This window comes from Camelus bactrianus, chromosome 4 (genome assembly GCF_048773025.1).
Source record: "Camelus bactrianus isolate YW-2024 breed Bactrian camel chromosome 4, ASM4877302v1, whole genome shotgun sequence".
Lineage (NCBI taxonomy): Eukaryota > Metazoa > Chordata > Mammalia > Artiodactyla > Camelidae > Camelus > Camelus bactrianus.
In genome coordinates, this window is record NC_133542.1 from 77,257,263 (window position 1) to 77,280,134 (window position 22,872).

A 22,872-nucleotide genomic window follows, 5' to 3' on the forward strand; every position below is an offset into this window, starting at 1 on the left:
CGCGCCCCTAGGGGCGGTGCAGGGTGGGGGCGGCGACATCCGCACCGCCCCTGGGAGCCCGTCTTCGTGAAGCAGATGCTCGCGCTGGGAGCTGACCTTACTCTTTCCCCTTATTTCAGCCACCGACGACATCGTGAAAGTTGAAGTCTGGGATGTCGTTGACAAAGGTAAGTTGCGTCTTCTTGTTAACGTGCTTTTCTCTGTTGTGCTGCTGTTGTTCCGTGAGAGGCACGCTGTCCGCCCTCGTCCGCCTGTCCTCCTCATAGGTCGGCTTTTTCATAAACTCCTGTTTGTTTGGGTGTTTGTCTTGGCGTGCTGTCTCTCCGGGACTCGCAGGGTGACACAGCCCTTCCTCCTCACTCAGCACCTGAGACGAAGGGAGGGATGGTGATGGCGCTGGGTTCTTACCCCCAAGCCGAGCTCGTCCATCCTGGGCACCAGCTCAGGGGCCCTCCACTGCCTCGAAGGCTGGGCAGGGCTGGCCCAGGGCGGGGTCCTTGTCAGTCTGGGAAGGAAGCACTGCATCTGAATGGGGGCGGCTGGAACTGTGTGGGAGGCCTCCCGGGGCAGGCTGCGTCCTGCCTCCCGTGGGGCTGCTGCTGTGCCGGCTGAGAAGGCGCAGCTCCGGGGCTCCAGCGCTGCTGAGCGAGGCGTCTGCTGGAGGGGGGGCTGCCCCCCACTCAGGCATTCCTTGCCCAGCACTTCCACCCCATAACTTGGTCTCTTTTCTTAAGGAAAATGCAAAAAGCGAGGCGACGGCTTGAAGATGGAGAATGACCCCCAGGAGGTAAGCAGTGTCTGTTCCCATGTGGCCCACAATGGTGGGGGCGGGGGTGAGCCGGCCCCGCTCTTCAGACCCCTCCGCCTGCCGGCCTGGCCCTCCCGGGGTCCCCACTGGTGCTGGTGGACTCGGGGCCACCTTGTGCTGCCCGTGTCGTGTTGCAGGGTGCCTGGGTTGAGCTGCTGCCACACGTGCCAGACGCCGCACGGAGTTGGGGTGACTGAGAGGTATTTAGGCGAACTGGCCGAATTTTGTGTCCATGTTACAGTGGCCTCGGCCCTTCAAAGCACAGGCCCTGCCTTCAGGTGTGGCTCCGGCAAGGTGCTCCTTGTGGCTGCCACTGCTTCCTGCCCGTCTGGGGGGCTTTCTCTCGGTCTCCAAGGACCCTTCTCTCCTGTCCACGGGCAGGCTCCCGCTTAGGACAGGAAGGTTCAGTGGCCCCTGGCCCTTTTTGGGCATGTGTTTCCATTGCCCCTAGCCCTGCAGCCGCCCCAGCGTGCCTGCTCCGGCATGTGCACCCATGGTGGAGAGTCTGCAAGCCCTGAGGGCAGGGTGCTACCAGCCTCGGTGGCGCAGGGACCCCAGGGAGAGGGCAGGCACAGTGTGTTCTCCACGCTAGACGATGTTGCGTTTACATTTTTCTTTTTTTCCAAAATGAAACTAACTGTTGTCTTTTCAGTTATCAGAGCCCTGTTCAGCCTTTTCCAGGAGACAGGGTGCTCACCCGAGGGGCCCAGCCTGGAGCACCGTCTCATGCCTGGTCCCCCCTGTCCCCAGGCAGAGTCCGAGATGGCCCTGGACGCCGAGTTCCTGGACGTGTACAAGAACTGCAGCGGGGTGGTCATGATGTTCGACATCACCAAGCAGTGGTGAGGCCCGGCTCCCGGCACCACGCCGCCTGCTAGGCCCACGGTGGTGGTTGTGCCGGCGTCAGTGATGGTGCACAGGGCTTCTGGAGGGCCAGCCACGGGCAGTGCCTGCTGGCCGTCCGGCCGCACAGAACCCTGGCCTGGAGGTCCCGGCATCTCAGCATGTGTATCTGGGGCCAGGTCGGGGTGTCCACATCTGTGCCGCAGGCCAGGGTGGGTGAGGCCCTCACCTTCCATGGCCCTGCAGCCCTTCCTGCAAACACTGTCTAAAATGTGGCATCAGCAAGTGGCTCCCATGAGTTGGGGGTTCCCAAGACCCCCACGCTCTTGGACTTGCCAGCAGGACACACGTATGTCCATCGCGGTGGAGGCTGCAGAGCAGGGTCAGCAGGCGAGCGGTGCGGGCGGATGTGCAGACAGCCTCGCCGGCGCCCAGGGTCCTCTCCATCGAGCGCTGAGTCACGTGGCTGGAGACCCGCTGCCCGGGCCCGGGCCCCCTACTCCCAGACCAGCCAAGGGCCAGCCTTGTGGACCAGCCTTCCTGGGACAGCAGTCTCAGGCCTGCACACCACCGAAAATGGGAGTCCTGAAGGATGCTGAGGGCGGAGCCCACGGCTTGTTCTGGGAGTGGCCAGCGAAGTTTGCTTGAGTTGTATTACTGTTACTGCTTGGGTCACCGGTGCTCACAGGAAAACCCATCCTGTCACCAGAAACTACTGCGGGGGCTAGCCAGGCTCTCTTCTGGGTGTCGCTCTGACACTGAGCTGTAACCACGCACGCCTTTGTTCAGGATGCATTCACGCCTCCGCTGGGCTGGTAGATCTCCTGCACACTCACACGCCAGCCCTAGGGTTCCCGTCAGGGGCTCAGGTCCCAGGGATCTGTCACAGCTGCGCCAGCCTCGGCCACAGCCCACGGGGCCCCACACCCGCCCTCCCGCCTGCAGGGACGCGCAGTGGACTGCCCACCAGCACACCTGGGAGGCCTCCGGGAGGCTGGACCACCTGGAGTAGGAGGGTGGGGCCTGGCGAGCTCACACCTGTGAGAAGCGGCAGTCCCGCCTCCTCGGCTCCCACGGGGGGTGGGGATGGGCAGGGCTGTTCCTAGGTGGAGTCTGGCCTGGGCACTGTTAGTGGTCATGTCAGCCTCATGTCCCTGTAGCCTCGGCTAGACGAGCTGTGAGCCGAAGGCCAGAAGGACCCCATGGGGAGAGCGGGACCACGTGTGCCTGTGAGGCCCAGGGGCTGGTGTCCAGTGGGCAGGTGGTCCTGGGCTGGGGGCTGGGCAGCTTCTTGGATCCCAGGACCCTGGACACCCGGTACTCAGCTCTGATGAGGTGGGAGGCGGTGCAGACATGGTCTAGAGCCCCGTCACTCAGAAGGAAAGCAGGGGGGACGCCACCGACGCAGCCATTGGCACAGCAGCTGGTGTCTGAGTGCACCTAACGGCAGGGGCAGGAGACTCCCCCAGGACGGGTGGCAGACACGCTCGGCCCTTCTGAGGGTAGTAAAGCACTGCGTGTGAATAGGAGGAAACTCAGGCTGCAGACGCAGCGCTGCTGTATCCGGCTCTCCCACACGCTCATGCCGATGGGGAGACAGGTGTGAGCCCCACACCCACTGAGAGCAGAGCCCTGGGCTGTAGAGACAGATCGAGGGAGGACATGAGGCAGAACCTAAGGCTGTTTTGTGGGATGTGGTGGCGGGAGGATCTGCAGGGTCCAAGAGCACCCACTGGGTGGTCCCCTGATTCTCACACGGGAGGGTGCTGGTGGGGTGCTGATCCGGGCGCCCACGCACTTCCCCAAGGCTGTGGGGGTGGGCGGGGGTCTCAGGCCAAAGCTAAGGCTCGTCTTCCCCCCACATGCGCCTCCTGAGGACCTTCAACTACATCCTCCGGGAGCTTCCTAAAGTGCCGACGCACGTGCCGGTGTGCGTGCTGGGCAACTACCGCGACATGGGCGAGCACCGGGTCATCCTGCCCAACGACGTGCGTGACCTCATCGACCACCTGGACAGGTGGGTGCCCGGCTGCGCAGCCTGTCTGCCTGGGCACTCCCGCCTGGGCCCTCCTCTGCCTCGAGCCCTGGCCCCGCCCAGCTGCACAACCCCGTGACCCCGGCCCTCTGACCCACCCCCAGCTTCCCTGCGCTACCCACACCCGGCCCTCCGGTCCATGCTGGCAGGACCCGTGGAGGCTGGAGAGGCCCAGGCTGAGATGGAGGGTGTGGTGGTAAGCTCAGGGAGGGGGCGCCAAGCTGGAGGGAGGGCAGGGCGGGGGTTGGGTACTGGCTTCCCCGCACTGAGCAGCCCCAGGTGCCAGGCGGAGCGGCCTCCCTCCATGCCTCAGGCCAGAGCCAGGGTCAGGCGTGGCGCAGTGGAGTCCTGCTGGGGCGGATGGGGGCACATCAGCCCAGTCCCGGCATCACCTGGTGGGCGCCAGCTGACGGGAGCGCCTGCAGGAGACAGCCCGGCCTGCGTGCGGTGCTGGCCCTGCCACCCTGTCCCTGTGTCTTTGTCCTCTTGGCAAACAGGCCTCCGGGTTCCTCTTACTTCCGCTACGCCGAGTCGTCCATGAAGAACAGTTTCGGCCTCAAGTACCTGCACAGGTTCTTCAACATCCCGTTCCTGCAGCTTCAGGTGCGCCCGCCTGCGGGGCCGGCCGGTGCGGCGTGGCATGGGGGGTGGGGCCACCAGTTAGGGCCCTGCCAGGCTGGCCGGAGACCTAGACCAGCACAAGGGGACACGGGTCCTTAATTGTCCTTCTCGGTCTGAGGACCGTTGACCTGGACCAGTGGGCACTGTGACCCCTCGCCTCTGCGCTGACCCCTGCCTGGGAGCTTCACTGGCCCCTGCGCCAGTCCATCTTCACCGCAGATGTGTGCGCAGCCCCAGCACAGGGCCCGTCTGATCCCCCTTGTGGCCGGGCCACTGTGTCCCCTGCTGTGGATCTGGCCCCAGTCTGGCAGGAGCAGAAGCAATGAGCTCGAGAAGTCTCTCCTTCCACCTGGTCTGCAGCTTTCTGTTGTTTTAGTGGCTCTTTTGTTTTGGAGTGGTCTTAGACTGACAGGAAGGCTGCAGAGAAGGACAGGATTCTTGGGCCCTGGCTCGGTTCCCCCTAGTCTCAGGGTCTCATGTTTCCACGGTGCTTCCGTCAAGACCACAGAACTGAGGTTGGTGGGCCCTCTCACCGGCCCTCTGCGCTGGGCTGTGACAGCCCTGAGACGTGCCTGACTCAGGGTCTGTCTGGTCTTAGGTGGGTGATGGGATTTCAGGCACAAGACCACAGACCAACTGCCCTGCTTGTCACAAGCGGGGACACGTGTCACCCACACAGCTAGTCACTGGGGTGTTGACCTAGGGCCCTCCTACAGCCACAGTGGTTTCTGTCCTTCCTCCAGGACACAGAGCCCACTCGGGGGCACAGCCACTTCTCCTTTCCTCTTGTCCTCTTGGAGAGACGTGGGGCGGCGGGCGTTTTCAGTGCATCCGGACCTCGCAGACATGTGCCGCACCCTCCACCCAGTCTTTCCCTTGGGACCCTGGGTGTCCCTCTGCATTGCTCTAAGGATCCCTTTAACTTTTTATCCAAGTCCAACGTGCACAGAGATCGCAAGGAAAGCCCCCCCGGTGTGGGTGCGGGGCGGCGACCGACAGCCCCTCGCATCGCAGGTGGGACCTCAGGACGTCCCACTGTTGAAAGCTGTGCTGAGGCGCACGTGAGGTCCGAGCCCCAAAGCTGAGGCGTGTGCGCACCCCGGCTGGTCCCGGAGACGCAGGAAGGCAGTTTTCAGCAAGCACCGGGGCCTCTTAAACCTCAGGGGCACCTGTGTGACCAGGGCGCTGTCCCTGGGCGGTCTGCTCACAGCACATCTGCCCTTGGAGCCCCACGGAGTGGCCGGGGCGTCATGCTGGCCGCCTGGGCAACACAGGGAGCTCCCAACTCTTGCGGCTCAGCTCCATGAGCCCTTGTTGGTCATTGGCTGGCTGAATGGGGCCACAAGGCTGAAGGGGCAGCCCTCCGTGGTGACGTTCCCTGCTCAGGGGTCTGCTTACTTCCTGCAGCGGGAGACGCTGCTGCGGCAGCTGGAGACAAACCAGCTGGACATCGACGCCACGCTGGAGGAGCTGTCGGTGCAGCAGGAGACGGAGGACCAGAACTACGACATGTACGTCGGCCCCAGGGGCCTGCCCTTGGAGGTTAGACCTGCAGGCAGGGCTCTGCCGGAAAGGTGGCAAGTGTGCCCTGGGGGCCAGGCTGGAGGTCCTGAGCCTGGGTCTGTGCCTAGCCGGAGAGCAGTGGGAATGCCGCCCAGCCCGGGTAGCTCCCTCCGTTGGGATGAGTCGTGCTGCTTAAAGAGATCCGGTTGTTTCAGCCTTGGATGTGGCCTCCACCCCATGGGAGGGGAGGGGGTGAGGGTGGCCCTTGCTGTGCGCCCTGCCTGCAGCCCTTCCTTGAGAAGCAGATCCTGGGCTCCTGCTGACTCTCCCTGAGGCTGGGGGCAGGGCAGACCCCCAGGTCCCGCTACCCCTGCCCACCGAGCGCTTTGCTGCCGTGATTGGGTGTAACTGGGGCACAGTGAGACCCTCAGGCCACCAGAAACAGTTTTGCAGCCGCTGCCCCCAGGTAGCCACCTGGCTGGGGGTGGGGGTGCGGGCACGGGGGCCCGATGCAGACACTGACACTCCGATTGCCTGCCTCCAACCGTCCTCTGTCCAGACCAGCCTCGCCTGCTGGCCACCCAGCATGTGGTGTGGGGAGCCGCTGACCCAAGCCGTATGTCCACCCGAGGCCCCAGCAAGGCCAGCTGCCCTGACATTTTCCAGCCGAGGCCTCATCCCTAGTTTGACCGCAGTTCCCCGGACTGACGCCAGTGTAGAGACCTCCAGGACCTTGGGAGGGAGCTAAACCTCTGGTCTTTGGCAGGAGGGAGGGAGGGAGGGCGCGTTGTCCTGGCTGTGCCTGCACACTTCCAGCAGGACGCCCGGAGCAGGTGGCAGCCCGTCTGTGCTGCAGCTCCTAGCAGAAGCACTCACTTCTAGGGGGAAGTTATAACCCCGAACTACCGTTAAAAACAGGTGTTTCCTTTGTTCTGTTGAATTACCTAGATGTCAGAGCTGAGGGTGGGGGGCAAGCTGCTTCCCCACCTGTGCTCCTGGCCTGGGGCCCAGCCAGGCAGGGCCTTCGGGTCTCCCCAGAGCCAGCTTCAGCTGTTGGTTCTGGAACAGCGAGAGAGGGAGTGGCAGGAGTCACTCTGGGGGAGGGTGTTTTCAGGATGGCCCTGGCGGGGTACCAGGTCTCTGCCTGAGACCTTGGACACCTGGTGCCACTGAGCACGTGGTCCCTGGGGAGATGGCAGGGACCTCTAGAGGCTCGCCTGCCCATAGCCAGCCTCCAGGGGCTAGGCCATTGGAAGAAAGCAGTGCTGTTGGGGACTCGGCAGGGGTGTCGCCATGATCCGCACTTACAAGGTCTCCATCCCAGAACTTGTTTGAAAGCTCCCCTCAGGCCTAGGTAACAAATGGGGGCAAAGCCTGCCGCACACACGCACACCTCCCCCCTCCCCTCCCAGGACACCCTTTCTTCGTGTTGCCAGTGCCTGTGCCTAAAGAGCAGCCAGGACACCCAGCCGGTCTGCGTGTGCACGGTCACCCCAGCCTGGGGTGCCCCAGGGCTTGCCCTGGGGCTTGTTCTCGGCCAGCCTGTGCTGGGAAACCTTGAAAGGCAGGCAGAGGCCTCTGGTTGTGGGGAGGGGCTCTGAGCCTGAGGGCGGGGACCTCATCACCATCAGCACCCTAACAGAAGCCTCCGAGGAGCCGCAGAGGAAGAGATGCAGGGAAGGCGGCTTTCTCACCCCTTGCCCTGTTTCCCCTCAGCTTCCTTGAGATGATGGAGGCACGCAGCCGTGGCCATGTGTCCCCGCTAGCCACCAACGGGCAGAGCCCGTCCTCGGGCTCCCAGTCCCCTGTGGTGCCTCCAAGCGCAGTGTCCACGGGGAGCTCCAGTCCCAGCACACCCCAGCCAGCACCACAGCCGCCCATCCACGCCCCCTCGGCCTGCCCGTCACCCCCATCCCCCTCGGAGGCCCCACTGCCCCCCGCACACCCCGTGGCCCCCGCCCCACCTCCACGGCGCAGCATTATCTCGCGGCTGTTTGGGACCACGCCAGCCGCCGAGGCAGCCCCTCTGCCCCCAGGTAGGCCCTGGGAGCAGCCCTGGGAGGTGAGTGCAGGCATCCCAGGTGGGGAGCGGCACTGTGTCCCTGGTCCCAGAGCCTTCGCGGACTGGGAAAGGGTCCCCCTTCTTCCTCCTGGGTGAGCAGCCCCACACCACCCTGCTCATGGCCCAGCCCTGTGAGCTCCCCCTGGGACCGCCCGGCTTCGGTGGGCACTGAGCGAGTGCTGGTGTCTGGTCCACAGAGCCAGTCCCAGCTGCGGAGGCCCCAGCAAGAGTCCAGAACGTGGAGGATTTTATTCCTGAAGATGGCCTTGACCGCAGCTTCCTGGAGGACACAGGCCCCCCGAAGGACGAGAAGAAAGCGGGAGCCAAGGCCCCACCAGACAGTGACAGGTCAGGGCAGGGCCTCGGCTGCGGGCCCTGCTGCCTTTCCTGGTGTTGGACAAGCAGAGTGGGCAGGCGCCCCGCAGCCCAGCGCTGCCTCCGGGCCTTGGGAGCAAAAGCAGGGCTAGGGGAGTTGGGGAGCTGAGGGAAGGCTTGGGCGGGGGACACCAGCTGGCCCAGGACTGCTGGCCATGGGCCGGGCCTCGAGGTTCTATGAGCCTGACGCCTGCAAGGGGGGCAGGGATCCCAGCCACAGTCTGACTGCAGTTCAGAGAACATCAGGCCAGCCCAGGACACAGCAGTCTCATCGCAGCTCCTGGGCGTGGGGACTCGGTCCCGCTGCCTGTGGGCTGCCTGTCAGCACTCTTCCCCCCCCTCCCCGCCGAGGTCTCAGGCTGCTGCCACTTGAGAGCTTGGCAAGGTGAGAGCAGGAGCCCCGGGGCCAGGTTTTCTCTCCAGGCGGTGGCCAGTCAGGGCGGGAGAGAGCCTTAGGCCTGGAGTCTGGTGTCAGTTCCTGGGCCTGCTGGCCCCCCGCCTGCACACTCTCCCTGCATAGCCAGGCCCCGGTCAGCCCTGCTCCGCGCATCCCCACCCTCACCGTCTCTCTAGAGATGCACTGTGCTCCTCCCCTAGAGCCCGTCACCACCTGTGGGGCCCACACCCTTCACCCCACCACCTTGCAGGATGGCACCCACTTCAGATGTCCACAGTGCCCAGTGGGTGTCTCTGTCCCTCTCCTTGGCCCCACTTTGTGCCTCCTCCCCCACTCACCTCTGTGCTGCAGCTCTGCTGCTGCAATGCGGGGGGTCCATCCCCAAGACCACCCTCAAATGGGGTCCCCCTTCGCTGTGACCAGATGAACGTGAGCACCCAGGGCGGAGGCAGCCCCACATTTGGTGCCAGAGGTGCCAGAGGTCAGGATAGGCATTCTGTCACCTCCTCGTGACCTCTGCCCACCCTGCCCTCCTTTGCAGCGATGAGGAGGCCCCAGGCGGAAACCCCATGGTAGCAGGTTTCCAGGATGACGTGGACCTTGAAGACCAGCCCCCAGGCAGGCTCCAGCCGCCCATGGGCTCCCTCCCTAGGGAACACATTGCTCTGTCCAGTGAGGAGGAAGCAGAGGAGGAGGCAGGGCACCCCAAGGCCACTGTGCTGGCCCCCAAGAAGTGCTCTGAGCCAGAGACCAAGCCGTAAGTTGGGGATCAGGCAAGGGGCGCCCTGGGGGCAGAGGGCTGGGCTCGTGACCCCCATTTGTCCCGCAGGTCCTCCACCAAGGCTTCGAGGCCACACAGGGGCACAGCTCCCGGGGCTGCAGAGCCCCGCTGGCCAGGTGGCACCGAAGCCCCCACCGAGGGTACCTCCCAAGGGCGCGAGGAGGGGAAGGACCAGCAGGTGGCATCGTCAGAGAGTGACCCTGAAGGGCCCATCGCCGCCCAGATGCTGTCCTTCGTCATGGATGACCCTGACTTTGAGAGCGACTCAGATGCCCAGCGGAGAGTGGTGAGGACCGACCTTGGTGCCCACTGCCTCAAAGCCCAGGAAAAGTGCCGGGGGGCAGAAAGTGAAAGTATGAGAATGCAGTGGGGGTCTCGCAGAGCTAAAGCTGAAGTCAGCCTGTGTGACCCCAGAGGGGCTCTGTATGCCAGGCCAAGCCTATCATCTTGGCGTCGCCATGGTGTCATAGCCGCCACTCTCAGGCCATCATCACTCTAGACGGGTTCATGACGGTGCTCGGCACCTGCTGGAGAAACAAGGGGGCTGCCCTGAGGGGTCCAGAGACAGCTGCTGGGGGCATGGCGGCCAACCTGCCTGCTCCTCCTTTCAGGGTGAGTTCCCAGTGCGAGAGGACCTCTCAGATGTGACGGACGAGGAAGGCATCCCTGCCCAGCCACCCCTGCCCCTAAAGGCCCCCGTCCCCTCCTTCAGACTGAAGAATGACTCAGATCTCTTCGGGTTGGGGCTGGAGGAGACAGGCCCCAAGGAGAGCAGCGAGGAAGGTAGCCGGGGCGGGACACTTGCCCTCCTCCCTCCCTCCCCATCCTGCTGCGGGGGGCGCATTGCTTACCCCTTACCTGTCCCGTAGTGCCTGGGGCCCCAGAGCACAGGAGCGAGGCCAGAAGCCCCGTCCCAGGCTCTCCTCAGTCCTGCCTGGGGTCCAGCTGTATTCAGATGACATCCCAGACTTTCGGGGTCACAAGGCTGCAGGCCAGGACCAGGCTGAAAGATGGGCAGCTGGGGGCTGCTGTCGTAGTGGCCCTGCAGGAGGCATTTGGGGGTATAGGCAGTGCTGCCACAAGCTGGCTGAGAGCCCCTCTGTGCCCTCAGGCCGGGCCTGCGTTTGTGGCCCTCCGTGGAAGAAGCTGGCGTGGTCTCCAGGCCTGATGAGCACATGTGGCTTGTGTGGCCCTGGCCAGCTCCACGGCTCCCTGGCCCCACCCCCGCCTCCACCTTGGGCTGCTTGAGCCCAGCAGTGTCACCTGGAGCATGTACTGGAACTTCCTCGTCCCCGTGATGGAGAGAAGGGGACCTTCCCAGGCTTGTCCTGGTGCTGAAGTGCCTGCCTGTCTTCAGGAGGGGCCCCGCGGCCTTTGTAGCCCCACCCAGGCCTGGGGCAGAGGCCTCTGCCGGCCTGCCCACTGCAGGCTGGAGCCCAGGCCTCCCATCCCACACCAGTCCGGAGGCCTGGGGGGGACCTGGCTTCCCACACGGGGAGCTGACATCGCTCTTACCCGTGCAGATAAGGAGGGCAAGCCTCCCTCGAAGGAGAAGAAGAAAAAGAAGAAGAAGAGCAGAGAGGTACCTGCGCTCCCCCGAGCCCTCGCCGGCGACGCCCGGCAGCGTGGGGTGCAGGGCCGGCCGTCTCCCCGACGCCCGCGTGACTCTGCGCTGTGCCCCTCCCACCACCAGGAGGAAGAAAAGGCCGCCAAGAAGAAGAGCAAGCACAAGAGGAGCAAGGACAAGACGGAGGGCGGGGAGGAGCGGCGGCGGCGGCGGCGGCCGCGGGGCCCGGAGAGGACGGCGGTGGACGAGCTGGAGGCCTTCCTGGGGGGCGGAGCCCCGGGCAGCCACCTGCGCGGGGGCGGCGACTACGAGGAGCTCTAGGCCTGGCCGCCTGGGGCGACACGCCCACTCCGTGTGTGCTGGGGGCGCTGGGCCTGCCTGTTCTGCGGGCAGCTGGCCCCCAGCGCTTCTCAGGGACGGGACTGAGGCCAGGGAGGCCTGCGAGGCTGTTTACAGGGGTGGGGCGCTGTCCTCGTCACCCGCCCACCCCTGCTTGCCGCCGCCGGCCGCACACGCTCACCCAGGCCTGCTGCATGCGGGTGGCCTCCGCTTGCTGCTGTGGCTCGGCCAGGGCTGCAGACCAGCAGCACCCCCGGACCCTCAGGGCACCTGCGTGCAGACACTGAGCAGCGCTGGCGCCTTTCCTGGGGGAGGGTCTTCCCGGAACCGGTGTCCAGCTTTGCACCTGCCCCTGAGCTTGGGCACATGCACAGGCCGAGCTGGGAGCCCCTCCACACTCGTTTCCTTCCATTCTCCTTCAACACTCGGACCATAAAGCTCTCCTGTTTCACTGCGCGTCTGTGTGTGCTCCCTGCTGCTGGGGCCCCGCCTGCGTGGGAGGTCCGCTGCCCCTAGCCCCAGGCACATGGGTAGCCAGGAAGGCCCTTGAGCTCCCTGCCTTGGGGCCACAGAACCCTCTTCTCTGAGGGGTGACTATCCTCGCGGGTAGGAGGCCTTAAGCAGTCCAGTCCCCTCACATGCCATATGCCATCCAGCCTGGCCCAGCCCTCTGAGGCCAGGTGGGCGACCCTGCTCTGCTGGCCTCTGGCAGGGCCTACCCTGTCCCAGCCACCTCTCTGCTCCTACCTGACACCCAGTCCAGCAGGCACCCCCCCCCCCAGCTGCCAGCAGGGCCCTACCCCACCCCCCATCCATAGGTGCTGTGAGAACTACCCCCCCGAGGGCAGGCTGACTTCCAGCAGGGCCGAGAGATGGGCTGGTGGCCAGGCCTCCACCCCCACGTCCCGGAAGCCTCCCCTTCCCTAATTCCTGTGCCTAGAGAGCCCACACTGGGGGCAGCAGGGTGGCAGTGGGCAGGTGCTAGGGGTCAGGCACCACACTGATACCTAGGGCACTCCCTTTAGTCCACAGCCTGTGAAGTCGACTATCCTTGTCCCCCCCCCGCCCCCCCCCCCCCCGGTGTGGCGACCAGACTGACCGGAAATGAACTTACCAGGCCGCTCATCTAATGGGCCTCCCGTGCTCTGGTCTCGCCCTTTGGAGCCTCCCTGCCCAGCTAGTGTCTTCTGGCTCAGCACCTTGTTTGGGAGGGGACTGGAGGAAGGGAGTTGCTATGCAGTTTGAGTGAGCCACGTGCAGACCGGCCGGACGTTGGATGCAGGGAGCGCAGAAGTGTGCCCTTGCTCGCGAGAAGCTGAGCATCCTGGGGACAGGTGGCTGCTGGCATGCAGGCCGGGCCCGTCTGGCCCGTTACCTGGGGAGTGTTTGGCACTTCCAACACTGAAGCACAGAGGCCAGCAGGGCGGGAAGCGGCCCATCTGCTCCTGCCTGGGCTGAGCCCAGGCGTGAATTCCGGGAGCGTTCCCGCAACGCGAGTCGGGGCTTGGTCCTCCTCCAAGGCTGGCCAGGCCGCCAGCTGCCCTGGAGCAGGTGTCTTGGAGGTGGGGGCTGGTAGGACAGGTCGGGTGCTGCCTGGACACAGGTCCCCCTAGTTACACCTAGGCCTGCACCTTGTGCGTGAAAAGAGCCTGTCACCCAGCGCGCAGCACAGCCCGAACCTGCCGCCAGCGGGCCACACGGGTCAGGCCCACGGCGCGGCCCCTTTAAGTGCAGTCCTGCCGGCCGCCATCGGGGGCAGCACCGAGCGGCCCGGCGGCCTCGCGCCGCTGCCTCGAAGCTTCTGCCGGTGCCGGGGACGCGGCGAAGTGGGGGACGGCGGAGCGCGCGCCGGCCTGAGCAGCCCACCGGGCGCGGTGGGGAGCACCGCCCAGGTAAGGGGTCCGGGGCAGTTGCCCATCGCATCCTTCGCGGGTGGGGCACCCGCAGGGATGCGGGTGCTGCCCCGAGAGGACGCGGGCAGGTCTGCACCCGGGCTCTCCCGGAGCCAGGGACGGCCTGCGCGGCAGGGAAGGCCACCCGCGGGGCTCATTAGGCCCAGGACCCCGGCGGGGGTGGACCTTCCCATCCCATCCCCACGGGAAGGGGTGTCGCCCAGTCTAGCTCCTCACTGCAGCAGCATCAAGGCCGGGCTGTCACCTCCCTGGGGCGGAGCCTCAAGCCCTGTCATCCAGCCCCCAATTCCGGCCTGGCTTTGAGCTTAGGATGGAAGTGGGTGGGAGGGTGATGGTCCTGGGAACCAGGAATAGTTGAGGGGATAGGCTGGGAACTGGGATGGGGACAGACACTGGGCCAGGGTGGCCCTGACTGGGCAGGGCAGCCCTGCCAGCAGGAAGCCCCTTGCACACCTGGGACACAGAGGATCATCCAGACCAGAGGTCCTGCCAGCTGAGGGTCCAGCTCTCCGCTTTCCCCATCTCACCCTGGAGCATGCTCCCCCAGACGGTGGGAGGGGCAGGGGACCCTGCTTCCACTGACTGAGCCCCCCTCCCCAGCCTCTCCAGGCTCCTGGCATCACAGAGAAGCTGGTGGTCCAAGTCTGAATGTGAGCCTGGCTGGGAGGGGCGGATCCGAGCCCAGCCCGCAGGCGGGGGCGTGGAACCTCAGGTTTCCATGGAGCCTTCCCGAGCTTCTGTGGGGAGGGCCTTCCTGGGAATCAGGGGTGGGCTGCGGGGGCTTTACCCGCCCACTGCCCTGCTTCCCCTGCTGGCAGACTCCTGGCCTGGTGCACTGCTCAGGGAACCAGGGGCAGCCTTGAGCTCCGGCTCACACACCCCCACGTGGTCCTACAGCCGGGTTCTGGTTTCCAGCTGTAGTGCACCGGCTGCAAAGCTGAGAGGGTCTCTCCTTGGGGTTTCTCATGATAGCCCCAAAGACCTTGGTGGATTTCAACCACCCCAAGATGAGTCAGAGAATTTCTGCAAATGAAAGGGGGGCATGAGGGCCCAGGTATGATCTTTGGATGCATTCTGGCCTGGGCCACATGGAGAGCTGAGAGTGGGGCAGGCAAGTCTGTGAGCTTAGATGCCATGTCTGGACCTGATGGGGCCACCTCAGGGCCCCCTGGGGCCTCAGTACTGGGGCTTGACACAGTGTGGGAAAGGATTCCATGACCAGCCTGGTCAGCAGGTAGAGGGGAGGCTCGGGTGACTGAGCAGAGCTGATAAGGGTAGAGCCTGGGGCTGCCCTCAGACTGCACCATTGGAGGGAGGGCTCGCTCTGCACTGGGTGCCAGGAGGGGGCTTCGGTCACCTACAGGCTTTATGGAGCCAACACCTATAAAGAAATCTGTAAAGGTCCCAAATGAGCAGTCATTCCAGCTGTGGGCACCACAGTGGTGGTCCTAGGACCACACTCCCACTCTTCCTCCCAGAAAGAGGTCTACCTACACCTGCCCAGTGGTCACTAGTGGGTGCAGGAGCTTGGGAACCACTGCAGTGACATCCCCTTTCTGGCTGACCTGCCTCATCCCAGCAGAAACTGGCCCAGAAAGGATGGTCTGGATACGGGGGCAGGATCTGAGTGGCTGGACAGCTGGGTTCCTCCTGCAGGTGCTTCTGACGCCAGCATGGAACAAGCGCCTGAGGCCTCGGCCAGGGCCCGGCACCAGGGCTGCCCTGCCCACTGTGCCCCAGGTAAGCCGGGCCAGCGCTGGGGGTTAGCAGGGCCTGGGCTGCAGAGGGGCTGCCCTGACCCGCGTCTCCCCCCAGGGCGAAAGCCCCAAAAGGCTGAGTGAGCTGCAGCCTGGAGACCTCTTTAAAGATGACCCGCACGGACCCGCCGGACCTGCTGGTGTCTACCGTGTACCAGGACATCAAGGTGGCGGCCCCAGGGCCCGTGTCGCGGCGCCCGCCATGTGAGCGTTCCATGGCTCGGCCTGCTGCACCCGTGCCTTTCAACAAGCGCCATTGCCGCAGTTTCGATTTCCTGGAGGCGCTGGACGGGGCGGCCATGGAGGCCCGCCCAGAGCCGCCACCCCCGGAGCCTGCCGCACCACGAGCCCGGTCCCGCGACAGCGAACCCCGGCGCCGCGCCCGCTCCAAAAGCGCACCCCGCGCGCCGCCGGGCTTGGCGCCCGCGCCTGCCTCGCCGCCCGTGCTGCCGCGCCGAGGCCGGGAGGCGCAGCGGGCACCACGAGCAGAGGCGTCACCCCACCGGGAGCCCGCGTACCCCGCGCTGCGCGCACTCGCCAACGAGCTGCACCCCATCAAGCTGCAGCCGCAGCGGGGCGGCCCCGGCCGCATGGCGCCCCTCTGCGCCGCCACCAACCGCTGCGCGCCGGCCGAGCCACCCGCAGGGCCCGCCCCCCATGTCCGCTGCCGCCTAGACGTCAAGCCCGACGACGCGGTGCTTCAGCACGCTGCCTGGGGCTCGCGGCCCTGCGCGCCCGCCGAGACCGCGCCCTGGCCCCGCGCCGCGCCGCAGCTCCACGGCCTCACCGTGCCCGGGCCTCGCCACGTGGCGCTGTCTCGCACCCCGACTCCCAGTGACTCTTACTGCGCCGACCCCCGGGCGCTGTACTGCGACGGGCCCCTTCCTGGGCCCCGGGACTATTCGGAGCGCCGGAGTCTGCCCTTCACCACCCCGCCGGGCCCCACCCAATTTTTCTACACAGAGGAACCCGAGGGCCACCCTGGTGGCTTCGTGGCCAGCCCTGGACCTTCTTTCGACAGCTACTACCCCAGGCCCTTTCTGTCCGAAGAGCCGCCAGGACCCAGTCCAAGACGCGGGGGCGGCTACTATGCGGGGGACGTTCGCACCTTCCCGGTCCAGGAACCACCCTCCCGTTCCTACTACGGGGAGGCCCCCCGAGCCTACGGCCCACCCTGCGGCCCCCGCTATGCCCCGGAGGAGACCCGGGCCCACTCCACCGCCCGCCCCTTTTACACAGAGGACTTCGGGCGGTACCGTAATCGAGACGCTCTGGCGAGAACTTACCCACACCCGCGCGGCAGCCCCGCCTGGGGCGACCGGGGCCCGCGGCCTTACCGCACCCTGCAGGTGGCGCCTCCCCTAGACCCCGGCCCGTTGCTCGCCTCGTGGCACGGCGGCCCCGGCACCAGCCCACCCCGGCTGGCCACCGACAGCCGCCACTACTCGCGCTCCTGGGACAACATCCTGGCGCCCGGGCCGCGCCGCGAAGACCCCCTGGGCCGCGGCCGCAGCTACGAGAACCTGCTGGCGCGCGAGGCACGGGAGCCGCGGGGTGCATCACCCGAAGGCCGGCGCCCGCCCGTCGTCGTGAACCTGTCCACCTCGCCCAGACGCTACGCAGCGCTGTCGCTGTCCGAGACGTCGCTGTCGGAGAAGGGCCGAATAGGCGAGGGCCAGGGCCGAAACTGGTACGTCACGCCGGAGATCACCATCACCGACAACGACCTACGCGCAGCCGAACGTCCGACTGCCAGGAGCTGGGAGCTGCCCGGGAGCCGCCCGCGGCAGCCTCCGCCCGCCGCCCCCGACGGCCCCACCTCTGGCCGCCAGCGCAGCCTCGAACAGCTGGACGAGCTCATCACTGACCTGGTTATCGACTCGCGGCCCCCGGCCGGCCAAGCACCCGAGCCCGCGGCTGACGGCCTGGGCCGACAGCTGCACCGCCTGCTAGACTCGCGGCCCTCGGGCCCTGGGGTCCCTGTACTGGCGCCACGCTCCCCACCTGCGTCGGCCGGCAGCACTGAGGAGCCCGCGGGCCTGGGGCAGGCGGCCGACGCGTCCCCGGAGCCCAGCGCCGACGAGGACGACCTGATGACGTGCTCCAACGCGCGATGCGGGCGCACCGAGACCATGTTCAACGCCTGCCTCTACTTCAAGTCCTGCCACAGCTGCTACACGTACTACTGCTCGCGCCTGTGCCGCCGCGAGGACTGGGACGCGCACAAGGCGCGCTGCGTGTACGGACGCGTGGGCAGCGTGTGCCGCCACGTGCTGCAGTTCTGCCGCGACAGCGGCCCAGTGCACCGCGCCTTCTCGCGCATCGCGCGTGTTGGCTTCTTGTCGCGGGGCCGCGGCGTGCTCTTCCTGGGCTTCCCGAGCCCTGGCTCTGCAGACAATTTCCTGCGCTTCGGCCTCGAGGGGCTGCTTCTGTCACCCACCTACCTATCGCTGCGCGAGCTGGCCACGCACGCAGCGCCACTGGGCAGCTATGCGCGCGAGCTGGCGGCCGCCGGGCGCCTCTACGAGCCGGCCGAGTGCTTCCTGCTTAGCGTGTCGGTGGCCGTGGGACCTGGAGCTGCGCCACCCGGCGCCCCTGCCCGGCCCGCGCCCGCCCCGCGCAGTCCCGGACCCACGGTACGCAAGTTCGCCAAAGTGGCGCTGGCGGCCGGCAGCCCAGCGCGGCCGCCTCCAGCACGGGGCCGCGAGCCCGACATGGAGACGTTGATCCTGACGCCGCCGCCCGGCACGGCAGGCCTGGACCAGGACGGCGAGGCGGGCCGGCGAGCACGAGAGGTAGCCTTCATCCACATCCAGCGCGAGCTGCGGCTGCGCGGCGTCTTCCTGCGCCACGAGTTCCCGCGCGTCTATGAGCAGCTCTGCGAATTCGTCGAAGCCAACCGGCGCTTCACGCCCACCACCATCTACCCCACTGACCGTCGCACCGGCCGCCCCTTCATGTGCATGATCATGGCTGCCTCCGAGCCGCGCGCGCTTGACTGGGTGGCCAGTGCCAACCTGTTGGATGACATCATGTGAACCCGGGGGCGCGTCCTGGCCCTGCCCAGTCCACCCAGAGCCCACCCTGAACCCCATCCAGTCCACCTGAGCCCCGCCCAGTCCACCTAGGGCCCACCTACCTAACCCCACCTAGTCCATCCCGAACCCTGCCCCTGCCACGCCTTGAGTCCCCCAGGCCCCGCCCAGCTTTCCGCAAGCTCCGCCCATGTCCCGCCCCTTTGCGTTCTCCACAGGCCCCGCCTTTCCCTCCCCGCCCTCGCCTATTATTCCGCACCCCTCCAAGCCTCGCCCAGCTCCTTTCTCCCCAAGCTCGCCCTCGGGCCTCCCCAGAGGCCGGTCCTCGGCCGCTTGGTGCTTCCCGCTGGGAGGTGGGGTGGGTCTGAGGACCGCTCCGCCCCTTCACGCAGAAGGGTCACTACTGCAGACCCCACCGCACACATCCGGTTCGTCCGTCCCCTGTCCATCTGCAGGGCCTCCCTGGAACCTTCCCAACCCTGGCTCGCCCTGGTCCAGGAGCCCGTGTTGACCAAAGCCTAATCCCGTCCCTTTAAACTCACCCTCCCACCCGCCTCCCGTGGTCTGGAATGCGTCCTGCTCAGAGGCCTTTCCTCTCTAGAGGACACCCTGATTGGGCTCCGTGTGTCCGCGTCACGAGTATGCTCCAGCCTGGTGGGCCGGGCCGGCGTGTAACTGCGCGGTTTGTTTCTCCCGGCCCCCGCTGTGCCAGACCTTGAGCACGCACATTGACGGCGCTACCCTTCCTGCTGCAGGGTTTGGGGCTAGAGGCAGTGAAGGGGTACTCGGCATGGGAGGGTCTTCAGCCAAGGCACAAGACACGCCGCCAGAAGGAAGGGGTTCCTGGGCGGGGGAAGCACAGGTTATGTGTAGGGGCGCCGGCCAGTGCTGAGACCTGGTTGGGCGAGCAAACGGCAGCGCAGGCCGTAACCTCACAGGGAGACAGGAAGCAGGTGAAGGATGGATGAGCGGGAGGGGCTGAGGAAGCCGTCCAGGAGAGCCCCTATTCTCTGGAGTACAGAGGACAGAAGAGGAGGGGCGTTCCCAGTTTGGAACCGGGAGGAGGAAGCGTAGATGGGAATAGGTGAGGGAGCGAGCTAGTCCGCCAGGGCGGTGGTCCATCCGGAGAGATGGGGGCATGATTGCACAAACACCCCCGTGCTCGCGCCCGCGCGATCTGGCCGCGCTCCGTGGTGAGGGCTGGACACGCGAGGCTTGCAGCCCAGTTCTGGTTCCCTGGAGCGCAAGTTCCGGTGTCCCTCGTATCCCGCCCTCCCCCGGGGTGCGCTCCAAATATGGTTAGTGACCTGCAGAGGGGGTGAGGCCAGGCGCCCGCCAGGGCCCTCCTGTAGCCCACAAACCTCCATCGGGGACAAGTGGGGCATCAATTAAATTTAATTGCGGACGTCCCCCCAATCCCCTGCCTCCTTTCCCGGTCCTCGCCCCCGACTGTGCACCCGTGCCCATCTCCCCTCATGCCTTCCCCAACACGCCCGCGCGCCTGCCTCGGCTCCGCGCATTTGCACAGGCCAACGTGCCCCGCTTGCCCCACCCGCCTTCGCGGCCTCCCAAATTTGGCCGCTGCGCCCCCTCGCCCCTGGGCCTCGGCCTTCCTCCCCACGCCTGAGGGCCGGCGGTCCAGGAAGGATCCTGGACCGGGATTATTTCCAGAGGGCGAGCGCTTTCGAACCAAGGAAAATAGAACTCGAATGTAGCCAATGCTGCCTCGTTCATTGTGCAGAGTGGGTGGGATGCAGGATGCAGTGCTTCGGAAACGGGGGAGACCATGTAATAATGGGGGAGAGACAGGGGAGATCTTCGGACACAATGGGGGAAGGGGGAGGGAGGAAAGTCATAGGACAGCATGGGGGTGCGGGGGAGAGCGAGGCACTCGGACACAGCGCGGGGGCCCGGGAGGGAGGCCATGGGACAGCGTGAGGGGTATGGGAAGGGAGGCCTTCGGTTACGGTAGAGGGAACCAGGGCCGGCGCCCGTTCCCTCGGGCGTCACGGGCCGCCGAGCCCCCTCCAAAGGGGCCTGTCATCCGCTCCCGACCCCACTGGGAAAGAACTTTAACTCGGTTGCTTTGAACCATCACCTACTCCTGCTGCCACGTTCTCCTTTAAATAGGGCCGGCAAGGTGCTGGGCTGCAAAGAGCTGGGTTGCGATTGGCCAGTCTGTGCTGCGCGTTGGCGGCACGATTGGCTGAGGCGCTGGGCCCGGGCAGCATGTGCCTACGGGATTGGTTACGAGCTTCGAGGCTCCGCCCTCCACGCTGACGTGCACCCCGGGGTCGCGATGGGAAGGGCCACAGGCCTCAGGGGCGGGCGCCCTCCGGGAATATGGCGGCGACGGGCCTCGCCCAGATCCCCGACGTGGACATCGATTCGGACGGCGTCTTCAAGTACGTCCTGATTCGAATCCACGCAGTGTCGCCCTCCGGGGCCCCGGCCGGGGAGAGCAAAGAGATCGTGCGCGGCTACAAGTGGGCTGAGTACCACGGTGAGGGCGAGGCTGAGGGCCAGGGGGCGGGGTCTCCTGCGTCTGTGGGCGGGGCTGAGGGGCGTGACGGGAGGTGATCCTGTACCCCGTCTCATCCCGTGCTGGCCGCGGCGAGGCGGAGTCCTGGAGGCGAGGGGCTGCTGTGGCCCGACCCCTCCCTCCTAGGCCCAGCCCCCCTTCCCTGGCGCACCCCCTCCTCCCTTTCCTCCCGTCCCAGAGGGGCTCCTTCCTTGGGGAGGGAGCTGCTCAGAGCCGGGCTCCAGACCTCCTCAGCATCGGCGCGTGCTGAGCCGCCCTCCCTATCTCAGCCGACATCTACGACAAGGTATCAGGCGAGATGCAGAAGAAGGGCTACGACTGCGAGTGCCTGGGGGGCGGGCGCATCTCCCACCAGAGCCAGGACAAGAAGATCCACGTGTACGGCTACTCCATGGTGAGCCCGCAGCCCCCGGGTGGGCCGAGGGGCCCAGTCCTGGTCTGGAGACCTGGCCCTCTGAGCTGCCTGACCCGGGGTGCTCGGTGTTCTCTGGCGCTTCTCAGCTGCAGAACCCTCCATCCAGGGCCTGTAGCTCCCCCATTTCCTATGTGGCGTGCCACGGGGAACACGTGTGGTGGAAGGGAGGCCACTGCCTGGCCCCCTCCCAGCCATGGCAGGCTGTGTGCTGTTCCCGCCCCAGAAGGCCTGGTTGAGCTGTCTTCCTCCAGTTCCGTGAGGCAGTCAGTGTTGGGGTGAAACTCAGAGGCCGCACCCTCTCCCTTCCCCAAGCCACCAGCAGATACATGGGCACTCACATGGCCTTTCTCGGCCCCTAGAGTGGTCTGTACCTCGGGCTAAAGGGCTCTCCCTCAAGATCTGTTCTTGGTTTCCCCAAGAGAGCTCCCTGGGGTGGTTGGGGGGATCACAGCCCCCTCCCGAGCTGGCTCCTGGTGTCCCTGCGGACTGGGTACCCAGAGCCAGGATGGGGCTGTAAGAGCCACCTTCTCCCTCAGGGTTATGGCCGCGCCCAGCACTCCATCTCCACTGAGAAGATCAAAGCCAGGTACCCCGACTACAACGTCACCTGGGCCGACGACGGCTATTGAGGCCCACCGGAGGCCTGCCGCCTCCAGGATCCTCTCAGAACTCTGCCCTCGAGGCCCCTCCCAAGGAGCTGGACTGCAGCCCCTGGCATTTTGCCACCCTGGCTAGGCCTTGGTGCCCGGGATTACCTCTCCAGGGAACATTAAAAGCATTGTCACCTCTGCTGGTCCCCAGATGGTGTGTGTCTTGGTTTTTCTGTTCCTAGGTTAGCTCTGAACTCCTGACGAGAGTAGGTGGGTAGCTGAGAGCCAGAGGCAGCCTTGGGGGCACAGGTCACTCCTGGCTGCTCCTTACCTGGCTCCACCTCTGGGCCCAGGGAGGAGCAGTGCACACTCAGCCCTTTGGGGTCTGATAAGGGGCCCCTGGGTTGCTGCCCCCGTTTATGGCCTGATTGCTGTTCCATGCACCTGCTCTCCCCAAGGACATCTGGGAGGAGGCCTGATGAGCCCTTACGCAAGGAGCTAGGGCCGAGTCCCTTGGGGCGGCAAGGCGGGGGCCCATCCCAATGTGTGGGGAGCGCAGGCACCAGCACCACCGTCCTGGCTGCCTCATGTCAGCATCCACGTGTGGTCTGCCCACTGAGGTCACAAGTGAAGTGGTGCACGACCTCTGGATTCCCAGATCAGGTCCCGTGGCCCCTACCCTGGAGTCACAGGCTCCCGCTCAGAATGAACAGGCAGGACTGCAGACTTGGAGCTGGAACTCCCAGGACCCCGTTCCCCTTTTCCTGGCTGTGAGGAGTAGAGGTGGCATGCGGGGAGGGCAGGGACAGGCACGGCTGTCCCTGTGGCTCACCATGAGCTTTGGTCCCCTTGCTGAGGCTGCGATCACATTGTGCCAGCCTCCTGTGAGCTCCCAGGGGCTTTGTAGTGGCCTCTCCAGACAGGCACTCTTGTGACCACATTTTACAGATGAAGAAACCGAGGCTCAGGTGAGATGAGCTCACTTGGCCACACGGTGGTAAACTGTGGACAGAGCCTGGCTCTAAACCCTCCTCTGGGGTCTGTGCCACAAGGCCCAGAGCCCCTGGGCTTCTCTGGACACTGTGCCTGGCAGTGCCTGGCCCTCGCTGCTCTGGACACTTGCTGATGAATAAACAGTCATCACTTGCGAGTGAGCAAGACTGTGAGTTACAGAGGAGGAGGATGTCCCTGGTTGCTAGAGCCGCCCCCTCCCCAAGCAGGGACCTCAGGGGCCAGGTGTGGGGTTTGCATGAGCTGCGTTCCTCCTGGCAGCCTGGGCAGAGCTGAGT

The 22,872-nt window shown here is 65.9% G+C and overlaps 2 protein-coding genes and 1 long non-coding RNA gene across 7 annotated transcripts in view; all 3 read left to right on the forward strand.

Moving 5' to 3' along the window:
• Positions 1–11,782, forward strand: part of RABL6 (RAB, member RAS oncogene family like 6) — a 21,800-nt gene extending 10,018 nt beyond the window's left edge. The window contains exons 3-15 of one of the 3 annotated variants that reach the window (XM_074362676.1): positions 120–167; positions 735–787; positions 1,559–1,650; positions 3,528–3,668; positions 4,184–4,289; positions 5,715–5,818; positions 7,527–7,846; positions 8,070–8,220; positions 9,186–9,401; positions 9,474–9,711; positions 10,037–10,208; positions 10,949–11,007; positions 11,119–11,453. In XM_074362676.1, the coding sequence (XP_074218777.1) occupies positions 120–167; positions 735–787; positions 1,559–1,650; positions 3,528–3,668; positions 4,184–4,289; positions 5,715–5,818; positions 7,527–7,846; positions 8,070–8,220; positions 9,186–9,401; positions 9,474–9,711; positions 10,037–10,208; positions 10,949–11,007; positions 11,119–11,313 (1,895 nt within the window). In that variant the 3' untranslated portion in view covers positions 11,314–11,453. Of the gene's footprint in view, positions 1–119; positions 168–734; positions 788–1,558; positions 1,651–3,527; positions 3,669–4,183; positions 4,290–5,714; positions 5,819–7,526; positions 7,847–8,069; positions 8,221–9,185; positions 9,402–9,473; positions 9,712–10,036; positions 10,209–10,536; positions 11,009–11,118 lie in introns of those variants that run through there. The other 2 variants (XM_074362675.1, XM_074362678.1) reach the window with 2 other exon arrangements.
• Positions 11,783–11,931: 149 nt separating this feature from the next.
• On the forward strand, positions 11,932–19,755 carry LOC105068588 (apical junction component 1 homolog). 3 transcript variants are annotated; one of them, XR_012506653.1, is made up of 3 exons: positions 11,932–13,223; positions 14,827–14,984; positions 15,060–19,755. It is a non-coding gene; the product is annotated as an apical junction component 1 homolog (long non-coding RNA). The 3 variants fall into 3 exon arrangements; XR_012506654.1 differs by having other exon boundaries at positions 14,901–14,984; XR_012506655.1 differs by having other exon boundaries at positions 14,901–19,755.
• Positions 19,756–20,318: 563 nt separating this feature from the next.
• PHPT1 (phosphohistidine phosphatase 1) lies at positions 20,319–21,793 on the forward strand. The gene is made up of 3 exons (XM_010954468.3): positions 20,319–20,539; positions 20,848–20,972; positions 21,530–21,793. The coding sequence occupies exons 1-3, from the start codon at positions 20,380–20,382 to the stop codon at positions 21,620–21,622; spliced, it is 378 nt and encodes a 125-aa protein (XP_010952770.2). The 5' UTR covers positions 20,319–20,379; the 3' UTR covers positions 21,623–21,793.
• Positions 21,794–22,872: the final 1,079 nt, after the last annotated feature.